We start from the raw sequence: 26,883 nt of genomic DNA, 5'->3' as shown, positions 1-26,883 counted from the left end.
CCACTTGAATGAAAAAGCTGGGAAGGAGGTGGCCAAAGGATTCCGACTGTCCTCTCTGGCCAAGGTGGGCAAATATCTCATTGTGATTAAAGCCATCCTGTCCTGAGGTTTGCCAGCATTAATATGCTAACAAATATTAGCATATTAATGCTATAAAATTATAAATGTAATTATTTTCAGCATGGAGAGAGGTAATAATTCCTAGTGAGGAGCTCACATTTTACCACCTGGCTTTGGTTACAAACTGCTGCTGAAGTCATCCTGTCCTAAGGTTTGCTAGCAATAATATGCTAATGTTTGTTAGCATATTAACACTACTAAATAATAAATGTAATTATTTTCAGTGTGGAGAGAGGCAATAATTCCTAATGAGGAACTCACATTTTACCACCTGGCCTTGGTTCCAAGCTGCTGCTGAACCCTGAATCCTCTGGTGGCTGTGATCACAAGCTGTGTCCCCCCCTTCATGCAGCAGCTCTGCCTTTGTGCTGCTGAATAAATACACTGTGCCTCTAACGAGGCAGAGCATCAAAATGCTGCCTGCCCTGCTATCAAAATCCCTCGGCATGAGGAACTGTGTGTGACTGTACTCACAGGGGTCCCAGGGTGAGGGGAGAGACGAGGATCTGACTCCATGTTTCAGAAGGTTGATTTATTATTTTATTATGTATATTATATTAAAACTGTACTAAAAGAATAGAAGAAAGGATTTCATCAGAAGGCTGGCTAAGAATAGAAAAAGAATGATAACAAAGACTTGTGAGTGTCTGAGACAGTCCAAGCCAGCTGACTGTGTTTGGCCATTAATCAGAAACAGCCACATGAGCCCAATCCCAGATGCACCTGTTGCATTCCACAGCAGCAGATAACCAATGTTTGCATTTTGTTCCTGAGGCCTCCCAGCTTCTCAGGAGGAAAAATCCTAAAGAAAGGAATTTTTATAAAAGATGTCTGTGACAATTGTGTGAGCTGCAGGCCCTGGTTAGACACCAGGTATGAGCCAGGAATGTGTGTGTGAAACAGCAGCATGAAAAGGAGAGGTTTCATTCATTGTTTTCCATTCTTGCCAAATGTACCTGGGTCTCTCAGCATCTCTGCCGCTCCTTTTCCATGTTTTATTTATTTTTTTGAGGGCTGGTAGCTCAGGGTGTGCTGTTGCTGTGCTCTGCTGCAGCTCTCCCTGCTGAGGGGCAGGGACAGGACCTTCACCCTCCTGCACGCCCTGGTGGAGCAGATCCTGTCACACCAGCCCGAGCTGGCCACCTTCCCCCAGGAGCTGACCGAGTTTGAAACTGTTCCTGATGGTGAGAGGGGGGCAGGGGGGAAAATAACTAACAAATAAAAAACGAAGTCCTTCAACTTCTATGCTTATCACTGTAAAATATAATAATAATAATAATAATAATAATAATAATAATAATAATAATAATAATAATAATAATAATAATAATAATAATATCATTATCATTATTATTGTATAATTTTATTAATGCATTATTATAAGTATTATTATAATGATAATATGATTTAAAATTCATTTATTATTATAGTTATAGATATTATTATTATTATTATTATTATTATTATTATTATTATTATTATTATTATTATTATTATTATTATTATTATTATATCATTATCATTATTATTGTATAATTTTATTAATGTATTATTATAAGTATTATTATAATGATAATATGATTTAAAATTCATTTATTATTATAGTTATAGGTATTATTATAATTATTATTATTATATGTTTTTCCCCCTCTCTCTTCCCTTCCAGCGTCCATGAAGGGCCTCAGTGCTGAAGTTGATGGTATGTAAATGTGGTTTCTACATTTCATGCTCTGTGCAGTCATTTGGAACAGGTTTTCACTGCACCTCTGTGGCTTGTAAAGAGAGTTAAAGGTTCAAAACATTGAGGTGAAAGAGTTGCCATGGAGATGCTTAACCTACCCTGTTACTGTGAGGAATTAAAAAAAGAAAAGAAATATTGAAGCGTGTCCAGGTGGTTTGGAAATGTAAAAAAATGTGCTGGCCACGGTAAATAGAGTTTATCATAAAATACAGAGGTTAAGTGGGACAAGTGCTCCATCACAGGGATGGCTGGGAGAGTCCCTGGGAGTGGGAATGCAGCAGGAGAAACTTCCAGGGGTTCAAGAACTTTCTGGAAACAAACTGGGTTCCTGCTCTGAAAGGGACTCCAGTGAGGTCAACAGGAGGGTCAGAACGAGGTTGTTCAAATGGAAGATGGATTTTGTGAGGTGGTTCTTGTGGGATGGTTCTTGTAGGATGGATTTTGTAAGATGGATTTTGGGAGATGGATTATATAGGATGGATTTTGTGAGGTTGATTTTGTAGGCTGGATTTTGTGAGATGGATCTTGCAGGATGGTTGTTGTGGGATGGATTTTGGGAGATGGATTATATAGAATGGATTTTGTGGGATGGATTTTGTGGGGTGGATTTTGTGGGATGGATTTTGTAGCATGGATTTCCATCTCCCCATGGAACAGTCCCATGAGCTGTGAGCTCAGTGGGTTTTACACTGACCCCTTTGAGAGCTGACAGCAGAATGCCGGTGGGTGGAAATGATGTTGATTATGTTGAAATCTATCACAATCTGTGTTTTGAAGGTGGGTGTTTGCCATAACTCCAGGCCAATATTGTCAATTTCAGCCATTGGTAACAGATCTGAATGATGCTCACTCTCACCTTTGGTTTTGCAAACCTTGAACCCCTTCTGGGCCCTGGAAGCAGCTCGAGGCTCCTGCAATGTGTTTTATCCTGCTCCAAAATTTCCAACCAGGATTTCATTTCCATGGCTGATCCCAGTGCTCAGCCTAGGGAAGGGAAGGGCAGATTTATGCCCCACACTCTCAATCTCTTAATTTTCCTGCACCTGCAGGGATGTGATCCCATTTTTCCCTGAGAAAATTCCTCTTTCAGGAGCTCCACCTCCCACCAGGAGCTTAATGCTCCTGGATAAATGTGTTGCAGACCCACAGTCTCTTTTGTTTTCCTAAATGAGACAATTGCAGCCCTTTGGACTGCAATTTGGAATTCACCTCCTCCTGCTGGTGAAATTCCTCATTTTCTGTTCCTTTTGTCAGTTTTAAAAAAAGAGCTGGAGAACCTTATCCGGAGCAGGAGGCTCCTCAAACCCAGGGCAAGCAAGGCAACAGCCCAGGAGTCCCAGTTCTGCAAGGAGCTGAAGGTAAACCCACCACAACCTCCCTGTGGGCTGGAGTAAGGGAGGAGTAACCTGGGAGTTAGTCCTGACCCCTGGGAATGAGGAGAATTTGAAGGAAAGTGGATTTTCATTCCCTTCTGAGGGTGTTTTGTGCTGTAATCTGCAGTTTGGGAAGGGCTTTCAGGGTTTTTGCACCTCCTGTTTTCCCTTCCCAGGCACTCCATAGTTTAACCCAATACTTTATCATAATTTTAAATGTTTTTCAGAATTTAAAAAAGAAAACAATTGAAAATGTGGGTGTTACAAACAAGGCAAAATGAAGAAATTTTATTTCCAGGCTTATTTCTAAAGCCCTCTTTCTGCCCCTTAAGCACCTGGAACCAGCAGTGTTTGCTGTGCAGGCACAAAAGCCAAATATTCTGGAAATCAAGACCTTGTGATGCCTCTCTGGCTCTGCCACTTTGAATGGATTTAGGTTTTGTCATTTTATAATACACTTAAAATTCTCTAACGTTAATATTTCTTTTTATTTTTTGTCTTTGATGTTTTAATTCTTGAAAGTAAATGTGTGTGCTCCTCTTTTGTGAAATGTGAAATTTTTATGACAAGAAAATTTCGCCCTGAATGATTTTGTTTTCACTGCTGTTTAATTCCTGCTTTAATCCTGTGCTCCTACAGCAAATTAAGAAGTTTTATTTTATTACAGGATTTAATTCAGAAATATGAAGGGGATCTCTCCCAGCTGTCAAAAAGATGTGAAGAAATGAAGAAGCTTTATAGCAGCGTACTGGTACATATCATATTGAAATGCAATGAAAATAAAGCCAAATTTCTTTTTTAAAAGGGAAGAAAGGAGGGGAAAGGAGTGCAAGAAATTTCCACTTGCCTTATATTTCCACTGGCTGTAGGAAAAGAAAGAAAATCCCATATTTAACAGTGGTCAGAGATCTTAAGGAAAGGGACAGAAATGCAGTGATAACCTCTGGAACTGGAATATCCTTGTTCTGGGATTGGGATATTTTGTAAAAGTTTTCTTTAATGAATAGATTCATCTATTCATTATTAATAGATTCATCTATTCAGAGCCAGAAAACTTGAGGATTTGCTGAATTTTCTCCTCCTCAGCTGGAGATTTGTGGTCCAGCCAGAGAGATTAACCCAGGTCACTGAGGTGGTTCAGTGACAGCTCCCCAGATCACTTTTGTTTGGGGTATTTTGGGTCTCAGCTCCCTGGAGATTTCAGCCAGCTCAAAGTTTGCTTCTTCCTCCTCTTCCCCTCCTTCTTGTACCTCTTATTCCTCTTACTCTTTACATTAACAATAATGGAGGTGTTTCACTTTTCTCTGCCCTTTAGGCTTTGCCAAGCTCCTTGGATCACCCAGGTGTGCACAAGTTCAATATTTTTATTTCCATTTGCAGGTGATGTTTGGGGAGCCGGCAGACCTGGACTCCCAGGAGCTCTTTGGGTGGATCTCCTCCTTCATCTGTGAGTTCAGGAAGGCGTGTGATGAGCTCACACCATGAGAACACGCATTCCACGGAGGTGAGGGAGGGAGGAGCCCAGGAATCAATTTTTAGTTGGTTTATTCTTCACCAATAAGCAGCACCTTGCCAATCCCACCTGTGCAGCACAACACCTTGATTCTGAGAGACATTCAATTCCAAATATGTAATTTTATGTGATATTTAACCTGCTATATCCCAGATCGCCGATGAACCTCTCAGTTTTGTGCTTTTGTACCTTGAGATTCCCATATATTGAAAAAAACCACTTCTGACCTTTTATAATTCCTCCTTTCCTTTGAAAACCCCAGCTTCTGACCCAGTTTTAATTCTTACTTTCATTATTCTGTATGGTGATCTAATTTCTAAATTTCTAATTTCTAAATTTCTAAAGAATACTTCAACATTTTTATAACGAAATGGGGAGCTGTTACCCACAGAGGAGAATATTTAAACAAAGTCTTGTTTATTTTGCTATTAAAACATTTCATATTAATTATGTAATGAAGTGTCTGGCTGAGTGTTTTATTTTGCCTTGGCCCCACTAAGCAGGATGAAAAAATAGCACTTTTTATGGCAAATGTCATGTGTTTGCCACAAATACAATTATTTATGCAATTTAATCAATATATGAGATTTGCACTGCAGGAAGAGAAATATGTCAGAGCAGCAAAATAAAAATCTGTCATGAAGCATCTAAGGAATGGATATGGGAGGGAATTATCCATGGTTTTCAAAAGAGGAAAAGTTTCTGTTGTGTGTGTTGGCTTTCGGATGTTTTTAATTAGAATAATTAGCTGGAGCTCAATGAGTGGGAGGAGAAGGAGGCATAGAGATGCCTAAAAAGACAAAATTGTGTGTTTGACATCAAAAGCAGAAAACAGCTGTAAAAGGGCATTGATAACACCTGGCATTCCCCCTCCCAGGTTTGCAAGCAGTGTGGGCTGAGAGAAAAGTGAAAATTATTTATTTTGGGAGAGTTACGTGATTTATTTTGGGGCTTTCTGCCCTGTGTTTAGGCTCTGATGGGAATGATGGACACTGTCCCTGCCCTGAGCACTGAGAGGAGCTGGGGCTGAGCCCAGAAAGGCTCAGGAGCCCTCAGAGACCCCTCTGGGCTGGGATTGAACCTCTCTGGGTTGGGAATTAACCCTCTCTGGGCTGGGAATTAACCCTCTCTGGGCTGGGATTGAACCCTTACGTGAGCTGGAATTGAACCTCTCTGAGCTGGAATTTAATCTTCTCTGAGCTGGGATTTAACCCCTCTCTAAACTGGAATTTATCCCTTTTCTGAGCTGGGATTTAACCCTTTTCTGAGCTAGAATTTAACCCCTCTCTGAGATGGGATTTAACCCTTCTATTAACTGGAATTTAACCCTTTTCTGAGCTGGGATTGAGCCCTCTCTCTGAGCTGTGATTGAGCCCTCTCTAAACTGGGATTGGACCCTTCTCCACCTCCAACATCTCCTCTCCAGGTAGGACCCCGGGAGCTCGGGGACAGAGCCTGGCTGCCCCTGCACAGAGAATTTCAGGGCCAAGGGTGAGCACCAGGGACACTTGGGCGCTGCTGGAAGGTGGGGATGGGAGATTTTTTCCATTAAAAATGTCACATTTGGGCTTCCCAACACCTCCTCCCAGTTACCCTCCTCAGAGGCTATCATCGGCTCTTGGTGTAAACTCGGCTATTTCCGGCCACACTCGGCTCTTCGGTGAAACTCGGCTGTTTCCGGCCACACTCGGCTCTTCAAAACAATTCGCACAGTCGCGCTTTACGGCACCTTTTACGACAGTCGCGCTTTACGACACCTTTTTCGACAGTCGCGCTTTACGGCACCTTTTACGACAGTCTCGATTTACGGCAGTATTTACGACAGTCGCGCTTTACGGCACCTTTTACGACAGTCGCGATTTACGGCAGTATTTACGACAGTCGCGCTTTACGGCAGTATTTACGACAGTCGCGCTTTACGGCGCCTTTTACGACAGTCGCGCTTTACGGCACCTTTTACGACAGTCGCGCTTTACGGCAGTATTCACGACAGTCGCGCTTTACGGCAGTATTTACGACAGTCGCGCTTTACGGCACCTTTTACGACAGTCGCGCTTTACGGTAGTATTTACGACAGTCGCGATTTACGACACCTTTTACGACAGTCGCGCTTTACGACACCTTTTACGACAGTCGCGCTTTACGGTAGTATTTACGACAGTTGCGCTTTACGGCAGTATTTACGACAGTCGCGATTTACGACACCTTTTACGACAGTCGCGCTTTACGGCGCCTTTTACGACAGTCGCGCTTTACGGCACCTTCTACGACAGTCGCGCTTTACGGCATTTTTACGACAGTCGCGCTTTACGGCACCTTTTACGACAGTCGTGCTTTACGACACCTTTCACGACAGTCGCGCTTTACGGCAGTATTTACGACAGTCGCGCTTTACGACACCTTTTACGACAGTCGCGCTTTACGGCGCCTTTTACGACAGTCGCGCTTTACGGCGCCTTTTACGACAGTCGTGCTTTACGGCACCTTTTACGGCAGTCGCGCTTTACTGCGCCTTTTACGACAGTCGCGCTTTACGGCACTTTTTACGACAGTCGCGCTTTACGGCACCTTTTACGACAGTCGCGCTTTACGGCACCTTTTACGACAGTCGCGCTTTACGGCGCCTTTTACGACAGTCGCGCTTTACGGCACCTTTTACGACAGTCGCGCTTTACGGCACCTTTTACGACAGTCGCGCTTTACGGCAGTATTTACGACAGTCGCGCTTTACGGCACCTTTTACGACAGTCGCGCTTTACGGCACCTTTTACGACAGTCGCGCTTTACGGCGCCTTTTACGACAGTCGCGCTTTACGGCAGCTTTTACGACAGTCGCGCTTTACGGCACCTTTTACGACAGTCGTGCTTTACGGCACCTTTTACGACAGTCGCGCTTTACTGCGCCTTTTACGACAGTCGCGCTTTACGGCGCCTTTTACGACAGTCGTGCTTTACGGCACCCTTTACGACAGTCGCGCTTTATGGCAGTATTTACGACAGTCGTGCTTTACGGCACCTTTTACGACAGTCGTGCTTTACGGCACCTTTTACGACAGTCGCGCTTTACGGCAGTATTTACGACAGTCGTGCTTTACGGCACCTTTTACGACAGTTTTTCCTTGCCCATCCTGGCGTTTTTTCTGGTTTTTTTCTTGCCAGTCTTGGGGGCTTATTTCCAGATTTCTTCTTGCCCATCTTGGCGTTTTTTTCTGTGTTTTTTTCTCGGTTTTTTCTTGCCCATCTTGGGGGATTTTTTCTGAGTTTTTTTCTGGATTGTTCTTTCCCATCCTTGGGTTTTTTCCAGTTTTTTTTTCCTGGTTATTTTTTTTTTTCTTGGATTTTTAAGGTTTTTTGCGGGTCCATCTTGTTTTTTTTTCCTGGGAGTTTTCTCGCCCATCTTGGGCTTTTTCCTTGATTTTCTGTGGGTGTTTTCTGGGTTTTTTCTTGCCCTTCTTGGGGTTTTTTTCTGTGATTTTCTGGGTTTTTCGTAGATCTTCTCCTTGCCCATCTTGGGGTTTTTTTTCTTGGTTTTTTCTGGGTTTTTCCTTGCCCATCTTGGGATTTTTTTCCGTTTTTTTTCCCTGTTTTATTTTTTCCTGGTTTTTCCGGGGTTTTTTCTGGTCCATCTAGCATTTTTTTTTGGGATTCTTCTTGCCCATCTTGGTGTTTTTTCTGATTTTTTCCTTGCCCCCCTTGGGTTTTTTTTTTCAGGTTTTTTTTTTTTTTTTCCTGGGTTTTTTTTTCTGGATTTTTTCTTCCCCATCTTGGTTTTTTGTTGTGATTTTTTTTCTTGCCCATCTTGGGATTTTTCTCTGGTCTGTTTTCAGGGATTTTTCTTGCCCATCTTGGGTTTTTTTCTGTGTTTCTTTTTTTTCCTCTGCCTTTCTTACGTATTTTTCTGTTGTGTTTTTTTTTTTTTTTCTGGGCTTTTTCATGCCCATCTTGGGGTTTTCTTCTGCGTTTTTTTCTTGCCCTTGTTGTTGTTTTATGGGTATTTTTGGTTTTGTCGTTATTTTGTTTTTTTCCTGTTTTTTTTCCTGTGGTATTTCTGGGACTTTTCTTGCCCATCTTGGATTTTTCGGGGGGGGGGGGGGTTTCTCACCCATCCCGAGGTTTTTTTCTGTGGGTTTTTCTGTGGGTTTTTTTTGGTTTTTTTTTCTTTTCTTTTTCTTTTTTTTTTTTTTTTTTTTTTTTTTTTCCCTAGGTTTCTCCTTGCCCTCCTGGTTTTTGGGTTTTTTTGTCTGTCTTCCTTCCTTCCTTCCTTCCTTCCTTCCTTCCTTCCTTCCTTCCTTCCTTCCTTCCTTCCTTCCTTCCTTCCTTCCTTCCTTCCTTCCTTCCTTCCTTCCTTCCTTCCTTCCTTCTTCCTTTCATTTCCTTTCCTTATTTCCTTTTTTTCTTTTTCCTTCTTTCTTACTTTCCCTGCATTTCTAATCTTGGTTTTCCTTTCTAGCTTTAGAATAAAAGAGCAGCAGCAGTAACTTTCAGGCTACCTGGGAGTAAAAAAAAACTCCAAAACGAAAATGATTTAAAGAAAACTATTCATTCCCTGGGAGCCTGAAATTTTCTACTGCTGCACATGACATAGAGCTTTTACTCCTTCTTATAGATAGTTGATATTTTATACTTTATACTGCGGCCCCTGCCGTCTGCACAGGTGCGCTGCATGCAGAGCGCTGCGGCGTCGTTCGGTTCTGTTTAATTAAACTCGGCTGAATTCGGCTTGGTTCGGCTCTTGGTCTAAACTTGTTTCAGTTCGGCTCTTTGGCTAAACTCGGTCGTATTCGGCACATTGTCTAAATGCGGCTCAAGTCGGCTACACTCGGCTCTCATCGGCTCTTGGTGTAAACTCAGCTGTTTTCGGCCGCACTGGGCTCTTCGGTTCAAGTAGGCTGTTTCCGGCCACACTCGGCTCTTCGGTGAAACTCGGCTGTTTTCGGCCACACTCGGCTCTGAACTGGAATTTAACCTCTCTCTGAGCTGGGATTTAACCCTTCTCCTAACTGGAATGTAACCCTTTTCTGAGCTGGGGAAGGGTTCAATCTCTGAGCTGGGATTGAGCCCCCTCTGCGCTGGGATTGAATCCCTCTCTGAACTGGGATTTAACCTTCTCTGAGCTGGAATTTATCCCTTTTCTGAGCTGGGATTTAACCCTTCTCTGAGCTGAGATTTAACCCTCTCTGAGCTGGAATTGAGCCCTCTCTCTGAGCTGGGATTTAACCCTTTTCTGAGCTGGAATTTCACCCTTGTCTAAACTGGAATTGGACCCCTCTCTGAGCTGGGATTGAGCCCTTTTCTGAGCTGGGATTTAACCCTCTCTGAGGTGGGATTTAACCCTTCTCTAAACTGGGATTTAACCCCTCTGAACTGGAATTTAACTCTTCTCTGAGCTGGGATTTTACCCTCTCTGAGCTGGAATTGAACCCTTTTCTGAGCTGGAATTTCACCCTTGTCTAAACTGGAATTGGACCCTTCTCTGAGCTGGAATTTCACCCTTGTCTAAACTGGAATTGGACCCTTCTCTGAGCTGGGATTGAGCCCCTCTCTAAACTGGGATTGGACCCTTTTCTGAGCTGGAATTTCACCCTTCTCTAAACTGGGATTTAACCCTTCTCCACCTCCAACATCTCCTCTCCAGGTGGGACCCCAGGAGCTCGGGGACAGAGCCTGGCTGCCCCTGCACAGAGAATTTCAGGGCCAAGGGTGACCACCAGGGACACTTGGGCGCTGCTGGAAGGTGGGGATGGGAGATTTTTTCCATTAAAAATGTCACATTTGGGCTTCCCAACACCTCCTCCCAGTTACCCTCCTCAGAGGCAAAAGGAATGAAACAGAACCGAAATCAGCACCCCTGAGACTTATTTTACATCAAAATATTTGCAGAATCAATCCGGGTGTTTAATTTTACACAAAGCTGGCTGTGTTTGCCTCGGGTCAGCACCACAGCAGTGACACCCACAGGATCTGCAGCTTCCACCCCTCATTTCTGCCTGGGGGAGGAAAATTCAACTCCCTTTTAATTCCTGCAGCCCTGCCCAGTGCATGAGCTGCCCTGAGAGCAGCACTGGCAGCTTTGGCTGAGTGTGATTACAGCTCCAAAATTCCCTTCATTTACATGGGACTCATGTCAGGTAATCCTGGATCCCAGTGCCATTTCCATGGCATCAGGATCCCTGCATCCCTGAGCAGCAGTCGTGATGCTCATGATAAATTTCATGGATTTTCAGCTCCAAAATCCTGCTAAGTCTCTTTCAACTAAAGATTTTTTCCTTTGGTTTTTCTTTTTTTTCTCTCATTTCCCCCCCCCCCCCCCCCCCCCAAGTCTTTCTTCTCCATTATTCTATTTAACAGCTTGTTCTTGTTTTATAGCTCAGCTGGCAAGGCCTCTGCCAATTAAAAATATATCCTGCCCAGTGGTCGATATCTGTGCCTTTGTGTGAACATCCTGGAGCATTAATTAAAAAAAAAAAAAAATTAAAATGTTAGAAAAGTACCTTCTTGGCATGAAGTTCTATCCCCTTCAGAGAGCACAAAGCTTTTCTGTGGAGTGGGAGCTGATTCCATTTTCCTAAACAAGCTGCTCCTTCAGTGCCTGGGAGCTTGAGACATCCTGGTTTAGATGTAAAAAATAACTAAACCTTGCTCCCTACCTCATTCTTTATTTCTTAACTTATGTAGCAGAAGGCTGGGGTTTTTCAGGTCTGTTAAATTGTGTTATTGTGTTTTGGTGGCATAGAGAATAATGCTTTTTACACCTCAGCATTTATTTGGGATGCTGTAGACAAGCTCCAAGTCTCCCTGTGGATCATGTCCTGGGATTCCCTCCTCAGCAGGTGATGGTTTTATCCTGCAAAAGTCACAAAAGCTTTGGGGGACGCTGCTCCTTGTGGAAAATATCACTTTAGGAGCAATCTGACCTGCCAGAACTGCAGTATTTTTACATCTTTACATGTTTTTTTACATTTTTACATATTTTTTTTTTCCCACAGAGCTGATTTTTGTCACGTTCTGGAATATGAAACCTTAGTGAAGGTGCTGTAAGAAGTTCTGGTCACTGAAATCAGTCTCAGTATTTGCCTGTGTGGAGCTGTGGGTCAAACCTGCCCTGAGTTTCCCCTGCTGGCAGCTCAGCAGTGCCACAGCCACTGCTCCAGGGGCAAAAGGAGATTTCTCTCCATCCTTCAAATGCTCATTTCTGGCAGGGAGGATAATTTCTGTGTCTCATATCAACAATAATGCCTTCAGCAGCCCCACACCTGGGCCTGGGCTCCCAGGGAAATCCCTGACTTTCTCAGTGTCTCAGGGAACCTGAACCTGCTCCTGAAAATGCTGGAGGGACGGACGGAGCTGGTTCAGGCACAGCTCACTGAAGGGATCTGAGCTCCCTCAGGGCCACCAGGGCTTCTCAGGAAATTTGTATTTCACAGCTTTAAACACAAATATCTTCCCCCAGGGGCAGAATTCTGCCAGGGTTTCGAACCAATGATGCAAAGAGCAGAGATTTTCCAGCATTGGAGTCACTGGAAAAAATTTAACTTCCACAAATGGACAGTTACATCCCAGGGCAGGGGCTGAACTTTGCTTTCCAGTTTTCCTCTTTTTTGTTTTCCTTTTTCCTATTTGAACTGCAGGCACCCGGCAGAGTGCTGCTGCTAATTTGTATAAATGAGCAGTAAAATTAAAATTGTGGTCACCTGGAAGGTCCTCTGTGCAGAAAAGCTTTAACATCACTTATGAATGCTGGTTTCTGCTTGAATTAATGCCTTTCTAATCCAAACCAGTTTTAGGAGGAGGGGAAATGCTGTTAGATAAAGAGAATAAAAGTGGGGTTTTTGAAAGGGTTTTTGGGCGCTCACTGTGCAACAACCAAAGCTGGAAGAGTTCTCAGAAAATCCTCCTGTGTTCAAGAAGTTGATGGCTCAGAAAAATACATTAACAAGTTTGAAACTGCTCATCTAAAAGAAGAAATTGTGGGAAACTCCAAAGCCAGGGGTGCTGTGGTGCAGAGCTGAGGTGACCCAAAGAGCTCCTGCCCTGCCTCACTGCCAGAATTTGGGGTGTGGATATTCACAGGTACAAGGCTCCCGTCCCTGCATGAATGGGCTGCCAAAGTGCTCACCTGGTAAGTTTTCTCCCCACATTCAATGCAAACATGAATTTTTTCGCTGTTTAGAATGTACTGAAAGCTGAACCAGCTCTTTTATTCCCAGACTAACAAAGAGCAGGAGAGATTTGAAGGCTCCAGCTAATTCAGGGGTGAACACTTGGTGAAAATAAGATTTCCTTCAGCACTGACTTGAATCCTTCACCTCCCAGCGTGGTGTGCTGTGTGTGAGCAGCACAGAGGTTTTGGGAGTGCACAGAAATGATTGCAGGCGTTGCTAAATGAGCTTTAAGCCTTTCCACTGGCTGCCTGTTCACCCAGGGATGAATTTTTCCCGCTGGGGACATTTTGTACAATGGCAGTCAGCAGTAATTAAACGAGAGAAAGCCACAAAGTAGCTAAATATTGCTTTAAGCTCATTTAACAAATGAGACATTTGAAACAAAAGGTTTCAGATGCAGATTTGAAGTCCCTGGATGCAGTTTAGGAATGCTGCAATGTGTTTAGAAACAGAAATCACTGACACTTTTGCATAAGGGGAAATAACTGATGAGCTCTGCTATGATAATGCCATTTGCTCATAAGCACTGACCTAAAAAACCCCAAAGGTTATTGTCCAGAAAGATCAGCTACTGATGAGCAGATTTATACCAAAATTCTTATTGTAGCTCCTAGAAATTTTCCTGAATGAGCTCTGTAGGACTTGGCCTGAAATGATGCAATTATAAAGAGAAATTTGCTCCATTCCAGCCCAGGAACTTTTCTCAGTCAGTAAATAACTCCCAGACAATATCCCAAGCTGCTGTCACCAATGCCCACACTGAATCTGCCATGCAGAACAATCTGATCTCTCCTCTGCTGCCAGGAATTAAGCTGATTAGGAAAATCAAACCCCATCCAAGACCTTCATTTGATGGAATGACTGCAGTTGCCCTGTGGAAGGACAGACAGCCCTGCTCTGGTGCCCCTGCTCTCCAGGCTGCAGGGATGGAGCAGCTCTGCAGTTCCTCAGCCCAAAATGCACAAAACTTCGTGGTTCAGGTGTGTAAATCCTTTTTCTGCAGGCAGGAAAGCTTTGCTGGCACCCTCCCCAAAGGCTGGAATTAATGCAAGAAATAACAGAAATACAATTGCAAACCAAGAATTAAATTTTGGTTCATAACAAGTTTTAAATGCAAATCCCTGCTTTAAAAGCAGTTCATGTGTGTACTTGGTTTTTTGCCTTAATCCACCTGACCTCTGTTTTTACAGCAGGGTTAAACATGTAAATATTTCTTGTATTTCTGTTTATTCAAAATATATATTGAATATATTTATTGAATATGTATATTGAAATATACATTGAAATATATATTGAATATATATATTGAAAAATGTATATATTTAAATATATATGGAAATATATATTCAAGAGATATATTGAAATATATATATTAAATATATATTTATTATTATATATTACTATATTATATATACAATATTAATAATATATAATATAGTATATATCATATATATTTTATGCAATATAATATAATATAATATAATATAATATAATATAATATAATATAATATAATATAATATAATATAATATAATATAATATAATTATATATTGAAAAAAATATATAGAATATATATATTTTAATATATATTCAATATATATATTCAATATACATATATTTCAATACATATTCAATATATATTTCAATGTATATTTCAATATATATATTCAATAAATATATTCAATATATATTTTGAATAAACAAAAAATACGAGAAATTTCAAGCTATTTGTGGGTAGTTTAGTGAAGATTAATAAAGATATTTGCAAACTGACTCCTACCTGGGGCCTCAGGGGGAGCAAGAGGAACTTCCAGGGTCACACTTTGCTCTCACTTTTACACTGATGTAAACCCAGAGCAGCAGAAAAACCGGAATATTCCCTGACATCCATCAAGGAGTGGGTGCTGCTGCTCCCAGCACCTGCCTGGGAGGATTTCAAAGCGCAGATTCCACCTGCTGCTGGACTGTGCTCAGCTTTGCTCGGAGGGAAGGGCTGGCTGCTCAGAAATGCTGAATAAAGAGCTCAGGTGCCAGAGCTGTCAGCAGATCTGAGCAGCACTGCCTTTGCACATGCAGGCATCCTGCTGACTCATTCTCTTAATCACCTCCAAAATTCACAGGCAGCTCGAAAATTCCCTTTCCTGAGGAGGCCATCAGAGCACAGATTTATCATAGCTGAGTGGCAGGGAAGCTAAAGCAGCCCAACAAATGCACGAAGGAAATTGGTTTTTATTGTTTTCTCTGTTCTGCTGCTGCAGAAAGTTAAACATTATTGAAGATGGGATGGACTGAGGTGAGGCGCATTAAAATAGGGAAAGTATAAAAAAAGTTTACTTAAAAACCAAGGAAAATTGGATTTTAGATTAAAATAAAGCAAGGAAAATCTAGGCTTGATTCTGCATCAGAGAGAACTAAAGACCAATGTCACAGACATCTTTTATGAAAAATCTTCTCTTTAGGATTTTTCCTCCTGAGAGGCCTCAGGAACAAAATGTGAACATTGATTATCTGCTGCTGTGGAATGCAACAGGTGCATCTGGGATTGGTCTCGTGGGGTTGTTTCTAATTAATGGCCAATCACAGTCAGCTGGGTTGGACAGAGAGCCCAAGCCACAAACCTTTGTTATCATTCTTTGCTATTCTATTCTTAGCCAGCCTTCTGATGAAACCTTTTCTTCTATTCTTTTAGTATAGTTTTAATGTAATATATATCATAAAATAATAAATCAGCCTTCTGAAACATGGAGTCAGATCCTCATCTCTTCCCTCACCCTGGAGCCCCCGTGAACGCGGTCACAGACCAAAACCTTGACTCATTGCAGTGACTGTCCAGCTGGAGATTTCATTCTATTCCTAAACTATCTGTTTCCATTTTATGCTCCTATAAATGAAGTGAAATTTCCTTTGTAAAACATTTCCAGGCTGTTTTTAAGGGCCTCATTGGGCAGCTGAGCTTGCCTTGGCTTTGGCCAACTCAGGGTGGGCACGGCACCGTGCAGAGCATGGGGGGACCCAGAGGGGCTGGGGGGGCTCAGCCCCCTGCTAAAACATCTCCAGGCTCAGCAAGAGAAGGGAAATATAATTGGGCTGAAGAAGAAAAGCCAGGAGAGGAAGGAGGGCTCTGTTACAGAGGGGTTAGAAAAATTCCAAAGGCCTCCAGGCACAAAGCTCAAAATTGTGAGAGGAAGTCTGAGGCAGATTATTCCTCCCTTTTGTAAGGCAAATGATTAATTATACAAACCAGGATGTTCTGTTTCAGAAGAGATTGGGGAGGTTTCATGCAATATTGATACAGAAATTGTATTTAATGCAGGTTTACAAGGCGAGAGGTTAAAGGAAATGTAAATGCAAACATGGGGTTTTATCCTGTGGCTCTTCCCTCTGTCAGAAAGGGCCTCAGTGCTGGAAGTCTCCTGTGAAAATGCAAAATTCTCCCAACTGGAGGCAGTTTCAGGCACGCAGTGTGTGTCCAGAAAGGGAAAGAAGCTGGGAGCTTAATCTAACTGAATTTCCATTGTTGTGTGCTGTTGCTATTTATTTTACTAATTTTTCTTTCAAAGCAAGAAACACAAAATCCCTGTTAGAGGGAGCTGGATCAATACTGAGGAATTCTTTGTCAGATGAAATAAGAGCAGTGATTAACCTTGCTGCTTATGAATTAAATGCAATCTCCACTTTTCAGCTCACCTCTCCCTCAGCATCCCCTGCAAACTTCCCTCATTTCCTCAGCAATTAAAGCCCAGCTCAGCCACCCAAAAAAGGATTTTAACCAACAGCCTTGCAGCTCTCCTCCTTCTGTTTGGGTGGGACAAAGGAGGAGGTGTTTCCTGGTGTGGATTGGGTATTTTGGTGACAGGAACTCTCCTTAGGTGTGGATTTGTGGATCAGGGATATCATTGACAGCCCTGATGTCTCTTGGAGCAGCACCTGGAGAAAGTTGATGGCCACTGCTCCACCTGTGGGGTCCCTGGGCCAAATTCCAGCCCATTTTACTCCACTGAAAGTCATCCAGGACCTGGAGCTGCTGGGGATGGTCCAGAGGAGGCTCCAGGATGGGCAGAGGGATGGAGCAGAGCTGGCATTGCTCACCTGGACAGGAGAAGATTTGGGGTGAGCTCAGGGTGGCCTGCAGTGAAAATGGAGAAGTTTTGGACAGGGATGGAGGGACAGCACACAGGGAATGGCCTCAAACTGGCAGGGAGCAGGACTAGAATGGATTTTAGGAGGAATATCTATAGAGACACCTGATGTGATTGTCCACAACAAAGCAAAATCAAAACCCGGTTTCTAAAATGATCATAAAGTTTTTAATCTCTGACAAGCCACTGATCTCTCCAAGTCATCAGCAGTTTCAAGTTCCAATTGACATTTCTGTGCAGATGGAATTATATTTGCTGCTGCTGGTGCAGTGTTAAAAGGCCAGGGTCAGAAGAGGTTTGAAGCAGGAGATGTTGAAATAGTGTGGAACTGTTTATACATTTATTTATATTTATTTATTTATTACAATAAATATTTTTGCCATAGCTTTGTTTTTTTTTGGAGCCCTCATGTGCACAGGAGTGAATCTTTTAATCTGCGGATCAAGCTTCTACAAGAGGTACAAAGCTGTGCTGCAAGTATTTGTTTGATTTCTTGTATTATTTGATTTCTAGTATTTGTTTCCTTTCCTTGCAGTAAATCCTCCTTCCCTGCTGGACCCTTCCATCCATCTCTGTTGTGTCGCTGAGCAAGAGGATATCTATGCATTCCTAAAACCAGAAATATTTTTGCCTCTTGCCTGGCCAATGGGATTCCTTAAAATTTCAGTTTGGCCTCCTGAATTTTAGGGAGTTTGATGCTCGCTAAGAATTTTGGCTGCTTCATAGCAATCTTTGAGAAAGATTGGCTGAGTTCTGCAGAATGAATGCTTCACCCTCAGCTCTCCACACCAAACACTTCTATACTATTTCAGAGAGACTAGTAATGAGTACTACAGTAATTAGGTTAAAATCACAAACTTATGCAAAAAACAACATCTCTTGCTTGCAGAGTTTAATGGGATTTTCTTTTTTTCGGTAAACCTGTTTGATTTAATCTTTTTGCAATCCATGTCTAATTTTCAAAGTTCCCCAAGGCATCCTGGTATCAGATCTCTTATGTTGACCAGGTTTAAAGTCCATCCTCTGTCTGGTGTCCCCCGATATTCCAGCAGGAACCCCGAGGGGTGGGAGCTGGGCAGGTTTGCTGTGAGCTCAGCGCTGCAGAGGGGGGGATTGGGGATTTGTGCATTTGTGTAGCGGAGGAAGAGAGACACAGAGAGAGAGAGAGAGGGGAGGGGAGTGTGCAGCGCTGCCGCTGCTGTCACAGCACATCTGGCAGAGCAGCTTTGCGAAGCTCCCGCTCTCCGCTCCGAGCATCCCGCTCCCGCAGCTGGAATCGGCGCGGCAGCGCCTCGTGGGTTCATCGCTCCGCCGCTCCTCCTTCCTCCCTCTCGGCAATAATTCATTCACCTGAGGGCTTTGCTTCTCCCCACCTCCCTTTCTCGCCTCGCTTTTTTTTTTTTTTTTGATGCCGAGAGAGGGGAGGAAAGGGCGTTGTGGGCAGCGAGGATTTCTCTGGGCGGCTTAAAGAGAGCCAGAGGAGAGAGAGAAAGAAAGAAAGAGGGAAGGAAAAAAAAAAAAAGAAAAAGAAAAAAAGAAGCAGACGGCATAAAGCGGCGGCGGGAGGAGAGGAGAGCGGAGGTTCCGCGGTGGCCGGAGCGGGGCGCGGATTTCCCTGGGCAGCTTAAAGAGAGCCAGAGGAGAGAAAGAAAGAAAGAAAGAAAGAGGGAAGGAAGAAAAAAAAAGAAAAGAAGAAAAGAAAATAAATAAAAAAAGAAGCAGACGGCATAGAGCGACGGCGGTGTGAGGAGAGGAGAGGAGCGCGGAGGCTCCGCGGTGGCCGGCGCGGGGCGCGGAATTCTTTGCGCAGCTTAAAGAGAGCCAGAGGAGAGAGAGAAAGAAAGAAAGAAAGAGAGAAGGAATTTTAAAAAAAGAAAAAAAAAATAAAATAAATAAAAAAGAAGCAGACGGCATAGACTGGTGGCGGTGTGAGGAGGAGCGGAGCGCGGAGGCTCCGCGGTGGCCGGCGCGGGGCGCGGAGCGGCCGCGGGTGCGCACCATGGGCTGGCGGCTGCTGCTGCTGGCCCTGGCGCTGGGCGGCCGCGTCGCCTCGGCGCAGAACGACACGGAGCCCATCGTGCTGGAGGGCAAGTGCCTGGTGGTGTGCGACTCCAACCCGGCCCCCGACGCCAAGGGCTCCTCGTCCTCCTCCTCCTCCTCGCCGCTGGGCATCTCCGTGCGCGCCGCCAACTCCAAGGTGGCCTTCTCGGCCGTGCGGAGCACCAACCACGAGCCCTCCGAGATGAGCAACAAGACGCGCATCATCTACTTCGACCAGGTGAGCGTCCCCCGGGCAGCGCAGCCCCCGCAGCAACAGGTGCCCTTCCCGCATCCCGGAGCCGGGATCCGCCCCGGGGACAGCGGCAGGGCTTATTTAGGCGAGGTTTATTCAGGCGAGATGGATCCGGGTGCGCACAGGTTCCCCGGTGCGGCCCCGGCCCCTCCGCACCTGCGGGAGAAGCGGCACCGAGCGCGGAGGTGGCATCGCCTCGAGGGGCTGGGACAGGGGGCTCAGGACAGCCTGTGCAGGGTTTAGATTTTGGGTACGTGCCAGGGGAAGGGACAGCCTGTGTAGGGTTTAGATTTCGGGTACGTGCCAGGGGAAGGGACAGCCTGTGTAGGGTTTAGATTTCGGGTACGTGCCGGGGGAAGGGAGAGCCTGTGTAGGGTTTAGATTTGGGGTACACACCGCAGGGACGGCGCTCGGTGACACCGGTGCAGTGACATCGTCCCGAGGGCTGGGACAGGCGGCTCAGCCTATGCAGGGTTGAGATTTTGGGTAGGTGCCGTGGGAGCAGCGCTTGGTGACACCAGTGGGGTGACATCGCCCCGAGGGGCTGGGACAGGGGGCTCAGCGCACCTGGGTATGGTTTAGAGGGTTTGGGCTTAGCTTTTGAGGGAGGAAGGAGAGAGGATTGTGAGGGAAAACCCTTCAACTCTCTCGGCACAATTGATGGTCCAGCTCAGCCCAGCGCTGATGTTAGCGGGCAGTACCAGCACACGCTTTAATCCCAGCTCCTGGAGTCATTGAGACTGATGGCTCTTCTTGTCCCTGTCAACTGTGGTGGCAGCTGGAGCCAGATGTGCCCCACAGCTTAGTGCTGGCACTGAAAATCACCCCAAAACTCCATAGACAATCCTGGAGGCTTCCAAGTGCTCTGCCTGGTACAAAGCAGCCTGGAAATATCCATTAAAAATCACCCCAAAACCTCTATGGACAGTCCTAGAGGCTTCTGAGGAGCCTGGAAATACCCATTAAAAATCACCCCAAAACTCCATGCACAGTCCTGGAAGCTTCTGAGGGCTCTGTCCAGCACAAAGACTGGGAATATCCATTAAAAATAAAGCATAATTAGGTGGTAAGGAGCAAAACACAATCAATACAGAGGACATGAAGCATATGGGTGATGCACTCATCTTGTACATTCCCCCGTGTCATGTCTCTCTGTTTAATTAAACCCAAATTGTCGTTAGTGCTGGTGCAAGCAGCTGAGGGCTCCCGGGCAGGCTCTGCTGGGCTGTGCTGGTGCTCCAGGAGCCCAGCCTGGCTGAGCTGGGTTTGGCTCCTGCAGCCCCTGCTCACACCTGGCTCCTTGGGAAGGCTTGGCCGCTGCTCTTCAGCCAAAATCCACGTGCCACTCCCAGAACTGGTGTTTTTATGTCATTTTGGGGCATGATGAACAAAAATGCCTCCTTAAAAACGTGTGTGGGAGAAAGGACTTGAGGGGATAGTGTAGTAGCAAAGTAAGAAATAATTCCCATCTTAGTTTATTTGTAGTAAAGTTGCTCTATAAATACAACTGCATACCCATTTAATGAGTAATTCCAAAGTAATTGAGAGAAGATGAATAAAGCCGCTTAGTTGTAAATTAAATTTTCCTTTAAATGGTTTGTAAAGTAAACAGTCTGTATTTTTCTTTTGCACTCACTACCTGTACTAATCCCCATGCTCTATTTTTCTGTTTGTAGATCCTTGTAAATGTGGGCAATTTTTTCACGTTGGAGTCTGTCTTCGTATCACCACGGAAGGGAATTTACAGCTTCAATTTCCACGTAATTAAAGTCTACCAGAGTCAAACAATTCAGGTACGTTGATGAGTATGATTATAAAATCTTTATTTAAATGGTTTGTTTAGGATAGAATATTGACTGAGCATGGGAGCATTTAATATGATTTTAAGGAAAAAATAGCTTTGTTTACAGCAACATGTGGTGTTGACGTGCTGGCAGTAGAGTCCATTAATCTACAATGAACAGAAATAAGGCAGGAGCCTCACCTCAGATAAATCACCACAACTTCACTTCCATGCCACGAATATCTGGGTGACATAAAGCATTCCACAGAACGAGTGATCCAAGAGTAAAAGAGAGCGCTGAATTTCCCTGAAATGCTTTTGAAGAGTCACGTTTGGCTCCAGATTAAACTCACTGTGTTTTAAACCCACAGGAGTTCTGGGTCCCAGATTTGAGTGGGTTTGGAACAATTTGTGCCCTGGCATCTGGTGCCAGGTGCCTGGTTATGCCCTCAGTGTGCTGAGGACCAGGGTTGGTTATGTCCCTATAGCAATGTCTTCTAGGGAACATTTACAGCAATTTAAACTCCTTTGTTCATCACACAATGTATAAAAGGTGTGTGACGTATTAGGGAAAAGGGGAAATTCTGCACTTTAATAACAACGGAGCTGCCTGATTAAACACCAGAGGGAAAAGCCTTTGAATTCCTTTAAATTCCTGAGCATCCCCTTGCTGAGCCAACAGCAAATTCCTTCGAGTGATTCCTTCACCTCTCTGCCAGGCCAGGCAGTTGCTGTGACACCTCCGGGCTTCCAGAGCTGCAGGATTCTCTGTGGCTTCTCTCATTTCCACCCAGGAGAGCTCCTGGAGGTGTCTGAGCCCTTCCCTGCTCTGTGCTGCTCCTGGATGGGGTTTGGGCGCTCCCAGGCTGAGCTGAGCAGGATTCCTGCAGGAACAGTGCTCAGGAATCCCTCTGTGCCCTCCAGAGAGCTGGTGACAGCCCCAGCCCCATCTCCTGACATTGGTGACAGCCCCAGCCCCATCTTCTGACATTGGTGACAGCCCCAGCCCCATCTTCTGACATTGGTGACAGCCCCAGCCCCATCTCCTGACATTGGTGACAACCACGAGCCCATCTCTGGGGAAATTCCTCTTCAGTGCGCAGTGGAAAATCCTGATTCCAATCAGGTCAATGGCAAAGCCTTAAGTGGAACAAAAACCTCACAAAAATCTCTACAATGAGCTTTCAATCTGTTTAATGTGCTCAAAAAGTGCTCTTTTCACTCCTTGGCATGCTGAAGGTTGAGTAAGTGTATGTCAGCCCCTTCAGTGGATTTAAAATGCCCTTTGCCAAGAAAGATGCCAAGCCTTGGCTTCTGGAAGTCCAGCTCTGGAATTTCACAAACAGGAGCTCAGACCTGGGATTCTGGGGTTTGTGGCAGGGAATGCTCCAGCCTGTTGCTCATAACACAAAATCTTTAATGGATAAGAGGTTCTGAGGTGATGGATGGGTTTGCTTGGCCCCTTTTAGAGTTCTCAGTGTGAGACCATCCCCTGCAAACCTGCCATGTGCCTGCTGGTGTGATTAAATCCCTGTCAGATGATTCCAGGGGAACCTGATGGAGCAGAAAGAGTGAGAAACCAAAGCCAGGCAATGAGTAAAGCCCTGATGCCCTTTTCCTGTGGGGTAAATGGGGAGGAGAACCAGAAACCATTGCAGTGCATCAAACTGGTTTGAATCCCAGCCACATCCACCCCACTAAATCACCTGCAGGCTCCCACACAAGGGATGTTGCTCTGCCCCCCCAACATCTGTTAGAGCCATTAAATATCATTAAACTGCAGCTGGCTCCCTGGAGAACCTGATTAAGTGGATTTCCCAGACAGGTGAGTCCCAAATAAATACCAGCCCCTGCTGCCCTGACTTCTGCTGAGCACTAATTTATTCTGTGGTGCCTCCCATTAAAATTAACGGGGCCATATGCAGGGCCAGCACAGTGGATGTGGGTGAGCAAGCCATAATTCACCCCCCGTGACTGCATTAGGGCTGCTCAGAAAGGAAAGGCAGCAAAGCTGAGAGCTGGCCATGGGAGAAATGAAAAATGCCTGGGTCTGCCCATTCCCCCAGGCCTGCCCATCTTCATTTGGGGATGCTGCTTTCAGAGCAGAGGCTGTGCTGCCTGCAGAAGTGTTTTATAGAAAAAATGGAGCCAGTTTATAAAGATAAATCTGTTCTAAACTTCAGAACTAAGTATTGAGAGGGACACACATTTTGTTCCCAGTGAAGTGTGAGCTCCCAGCCCACTGTGGTGCTTCTGGCACCTTGTATAACACCTCTGGGTTCCCAAATTTCTTGAAAATATTTATTTATTTTTCCTGTGTGACTAAATAACCCTTGAGACAGGCAAAGTGGTACCAACCGAGGTGATGCCTCACTCAGCTGCAGGTCCAGCTCATGAACATCCAAGTTCTTGTGCCAAATAAATGTCATTATTAGTTTCAAACAGCCCAAAAATCACTGAAGATTGGGCCCTTGCACCGTGGTTAGTATTCAGGGGTAGCTCCTGGTGTTTTGCAGTTAATTAGAGCTTCTCAGGGGCTGTTTTGCAGGTGAACCTGATGCTGAATGGGAAGCCAGTGATCTCTGCCTTCGCTGGGGACAAGGACGTCACCCGTGAGGCCGCCACCAACGGGGTCCTGCTCTACCTGGACAAGGAGGACAAGGTTTACCTGAAGCTGGAGAAGGGAAATCTGGTTGGTGGGTGGCAGTACTCGACGTTCTCTGGCTTCCTGGTCTTCCCCCTGTAAAGTCCATGTTCCCGTGGCGTTCATCCAGGTGTGGACTCGTCCTTGTTCCATGAAGATTTTTTCTGTCATCATGGAGTGATAGCTCTTTCTTGCTTCCTCGTGGGTGGTTTTGGATTCTCTCCATGGATTCTGGCCCCATCTGAACTGCTCAGAAGTTCCACAGAATTTTGTGTGTCCAAACGCGATATCTTTGGCCTGAGACTAAAGCATACAATAAACACCAACGCTTAAGGTTTCAGCCCAGAGCTGCCTGCAAGATTTACTCCAATTTCCCTCCCTGGATTCGGGGAAGAAATGGATTTCCTTTAACTGTGAAAAGACTGGCACCGAGTCTTTCATGCAGGAGGGTTTGAGTTCAGACTTCAAGCAAGAGTTAGCGCGTTTCTGCCAAAGAGCCGTGTTGATGTTTTGGCCGTGTTTGTGTCCTGGGCTGCACTGCCATCGCCATTCCCCTGTCCTAGGGAGGTCATTCCCGTTCCTGAGGGCTGCCTTGAGCACTCCTCTCTGTGTTGTGTGTTGGATGGTTCACCCAAGTATTTAACTCAGTCCCAGCCAAGTCCAGGCTCCGCGAATCCGAGGGCTCGTGGATGTGCTTTGGTTGGGTTTGGAAGGGATTCCTCTTTCGCACTGATTCCCAACAGGAAAATCAGATTCCAACCATTGGTGGGCGTGCAGGCACAGCTTTGCTGAACAGCTCTGCCCTGCAGGACACCTCACACCTGTTCTTCAATTTTAATTAACTTGATTGATAATTACTGCTTTATTCAGCTCCCGAGGGATTCCTTCCTTAGACACAACCACTTTGTCAGCTGGAGATGAGATCCCCCTTGTTTGTATTTCTGTGTATTTTCCAGCCCTTCTGTTGTGTTCAAGGTCTTATCTGGTTTTGCCTTAACTCCACAGGTGTATAAAATTTCAGATCATTAGTTTAACAAATATAAAAGGCAAATAACTGGTACCTAACTTGGTGCAAAACTTTCCCAGATTTTTGTACAGGTCATGTGAATTCATAAACTTATTTATTGTCATATTGTTCCATAATAAAGATTAATATATGTTAGCTGAATTTTTGACATTTGGATTTTGGGAGGATTTTCGCTTCATACTATTTTTTTATTGGATATAATTATTATATGCAAAATGGAAGCTTTTGGGATTCACAGAAAATATCCCGGGAGGCAGAAAAGCTGCCATGAGTTAGTTAGTAATCAGAGTGATCTAGAAATTACTATGCATTTAATTTAAAAATAGAATTTAGGCAGAAATCCTGGCCTCACTGAAGATGGTGTTGAGAATCACATTGATTCCAAAGGATTTTGGATGAAACCTCCGCTTTAGGTTCTGCCATCAGCATCAAACTCCAGTGCCATCAGATTGATATATTTGACATTCAATATTCAATATTCAATATTCAATATTCAATAAAATGATTTTCACATGAGCTGCTAATGAAACCTTCATCCCTCATGCCCCAAATACACTGAATTGATGGATCTTTGTGCCTTGCATATCATGAAGGATGTGGTTCTAAATCAAAAATTTCTGTATATTTGAAAATGTGTGTGTGGGAAGCATCTGCAGCAACCTGGGAGCTTCCCTGAAAGCCACTTTGGGCTGGGATTTGCCCCTTTTGGGATCTGTTTCCAACTCCTTCCCCTGTTGGCAGAGTGCAGTGTGTCGTGTCGGTATTGCACTGGTTGGAAATCTGATTTATGGCCGCTCCTTGAGAAGGTATCAGGGAATTGGTGGCACAGCTTTGTGCCCAAATTCCTGATTTTTTCACCCACCCCACAGGAGACTTTGGGCTGTTTCAGGAGGGTTGGTGGGCACTTTGCACTCCTGTAAATCAGATAGAAGGTGATTTTTTACGTACAGTTTTGTTGCTGTACTGACCACTGCAGCTGGGGAAGAAGTGGAAGGACCTGGCAAGAAGATGAATGATTTACATTGCTGAAAAATCCCAAAAAGTTGTGATGACCAATCAAAATGTGTTACTGCTGTACCCCCAAATGTGTGTATATAAATATATGTGTATTTAAACCACCTGGAATTGCAGATCATAGTTTGCATGATGTTATAAAGAGGTTACTTGTCCTAAGAGTTTATTTCAGATGGGAGCATCGGTATTTTGTATAAAACTGGTCAAATCTGCCATCTCCCCCTGCCCATGGATATATCTGTAATGTAAAAGAAATGTTGCTACCGAGACAGAAGAAAAATGGCATTAAAGGTGTCAGTATAATTTCTGAATGATCAAATGTATTTAACTCCTTTAATTTGCGAGCACATGAGCTCTAAAGGCCGCTTGAGCACCAGCAATAGTCCTGAGCTGCCTCAATATTGCTTTGATTGCCCTTCAGCAAAACATTTCTGATTTCTTCAGAGTCATTAACGCTTATTTAAACTTGAGCTGGAGAGGCTGGGGAGTTATTCACTGAAGGATTCATTTTGATGGGAAAGCTTCTACAACCAGAATTGCCAATTAATTGTTTTGCTGGCTAAAGGAAAGGTTTCAATGGAGCTGCTGTGATCACACAGAGGTGCCTCTGGGGCCAGGCAGGTCACACTCGAACATTTAAATAAGAACAAAATTAGACACAACTAATTTAGACACAACTTGAGCTGCCCGATCTGCCCTGCTCACAAAAGAGAGGATGAGCCAGGCTGGAAAACAAAATTCATTTTCCTTCTGCCTTCCCATGTCCTGCCACAGCATTTTCCCATTTAGGGGCACCAGTGCAGGAGACATTTCACTTTTTAGGGGTATTTATAATTGGAAGTTTGATTGGTTTCCAAGTCATTAATGCTTATTTAAACTCGAGCTGGAGAGACTGGGGAGTTATTCACTAAAGGGATTCAATTTGATAGGAAACCTTCTGAAACCAGAATTGCCAATTAATTGTTTTGCTGCATTGGGCTGCTCTGTAAGGGTTGGAGCTGACTTCTGATGCTCTGCAGCTCCAGCAGCCTCTGATTTTGGGGAGGGCACAATCCACAATCCATAATCCACAAT

At 44.4% G+C, this 26,883-nt stretch overlaps 1 protein-coding gene across 1 annotated transcript; it reads left to right on the top strand.

The window, feature by feature from the left end:
• Nucleotides 1–19,047: 19,047 nt before the first annotated feature.
• On the top strand, nucleotides 19,048–24,384 carry CBLN4 (cerebellin 4 precursor). Its single transcript, XM_058036365.1, has 3 exons — nucleotides 19,048–19,326; nucleotides 21,018–21,134; nucleotides 23,673–24,384. Exons 1-3 carry the CDS (start codon nucleotides 19,048–19,050, stop codon nucleotides 23,868–23,870), a joined length of 594 nt encoding a protein of 197 aa, XP_057892348.1. The 3' UTR covers nucleotides 23,871–24,384.
• The last annotated feature ends 2,499 nt before the right edge of the window (nucleotides 24,385–26,883 follow it).

The sequence above is a fragment of the Melospiza georgiana genome, chromosome 17 (assembly GCF_028018845.1).
Source record: "Melospiza georgiana isolate bMelGeo1 chromosome 17, bMelGeo1.pri, whole genome shotgun sequence".
NCBI lineage: Eukaryota > Metazoa > Chordata > Aves > Passeriformes > Passerellidae > Melospiza > Melospiza georgiana.
The sequence above is the reverse complement of the archived record's forward strand: the minus strand, read 5'-3'. Positions and strand labels throughout refer to the sequence as shown.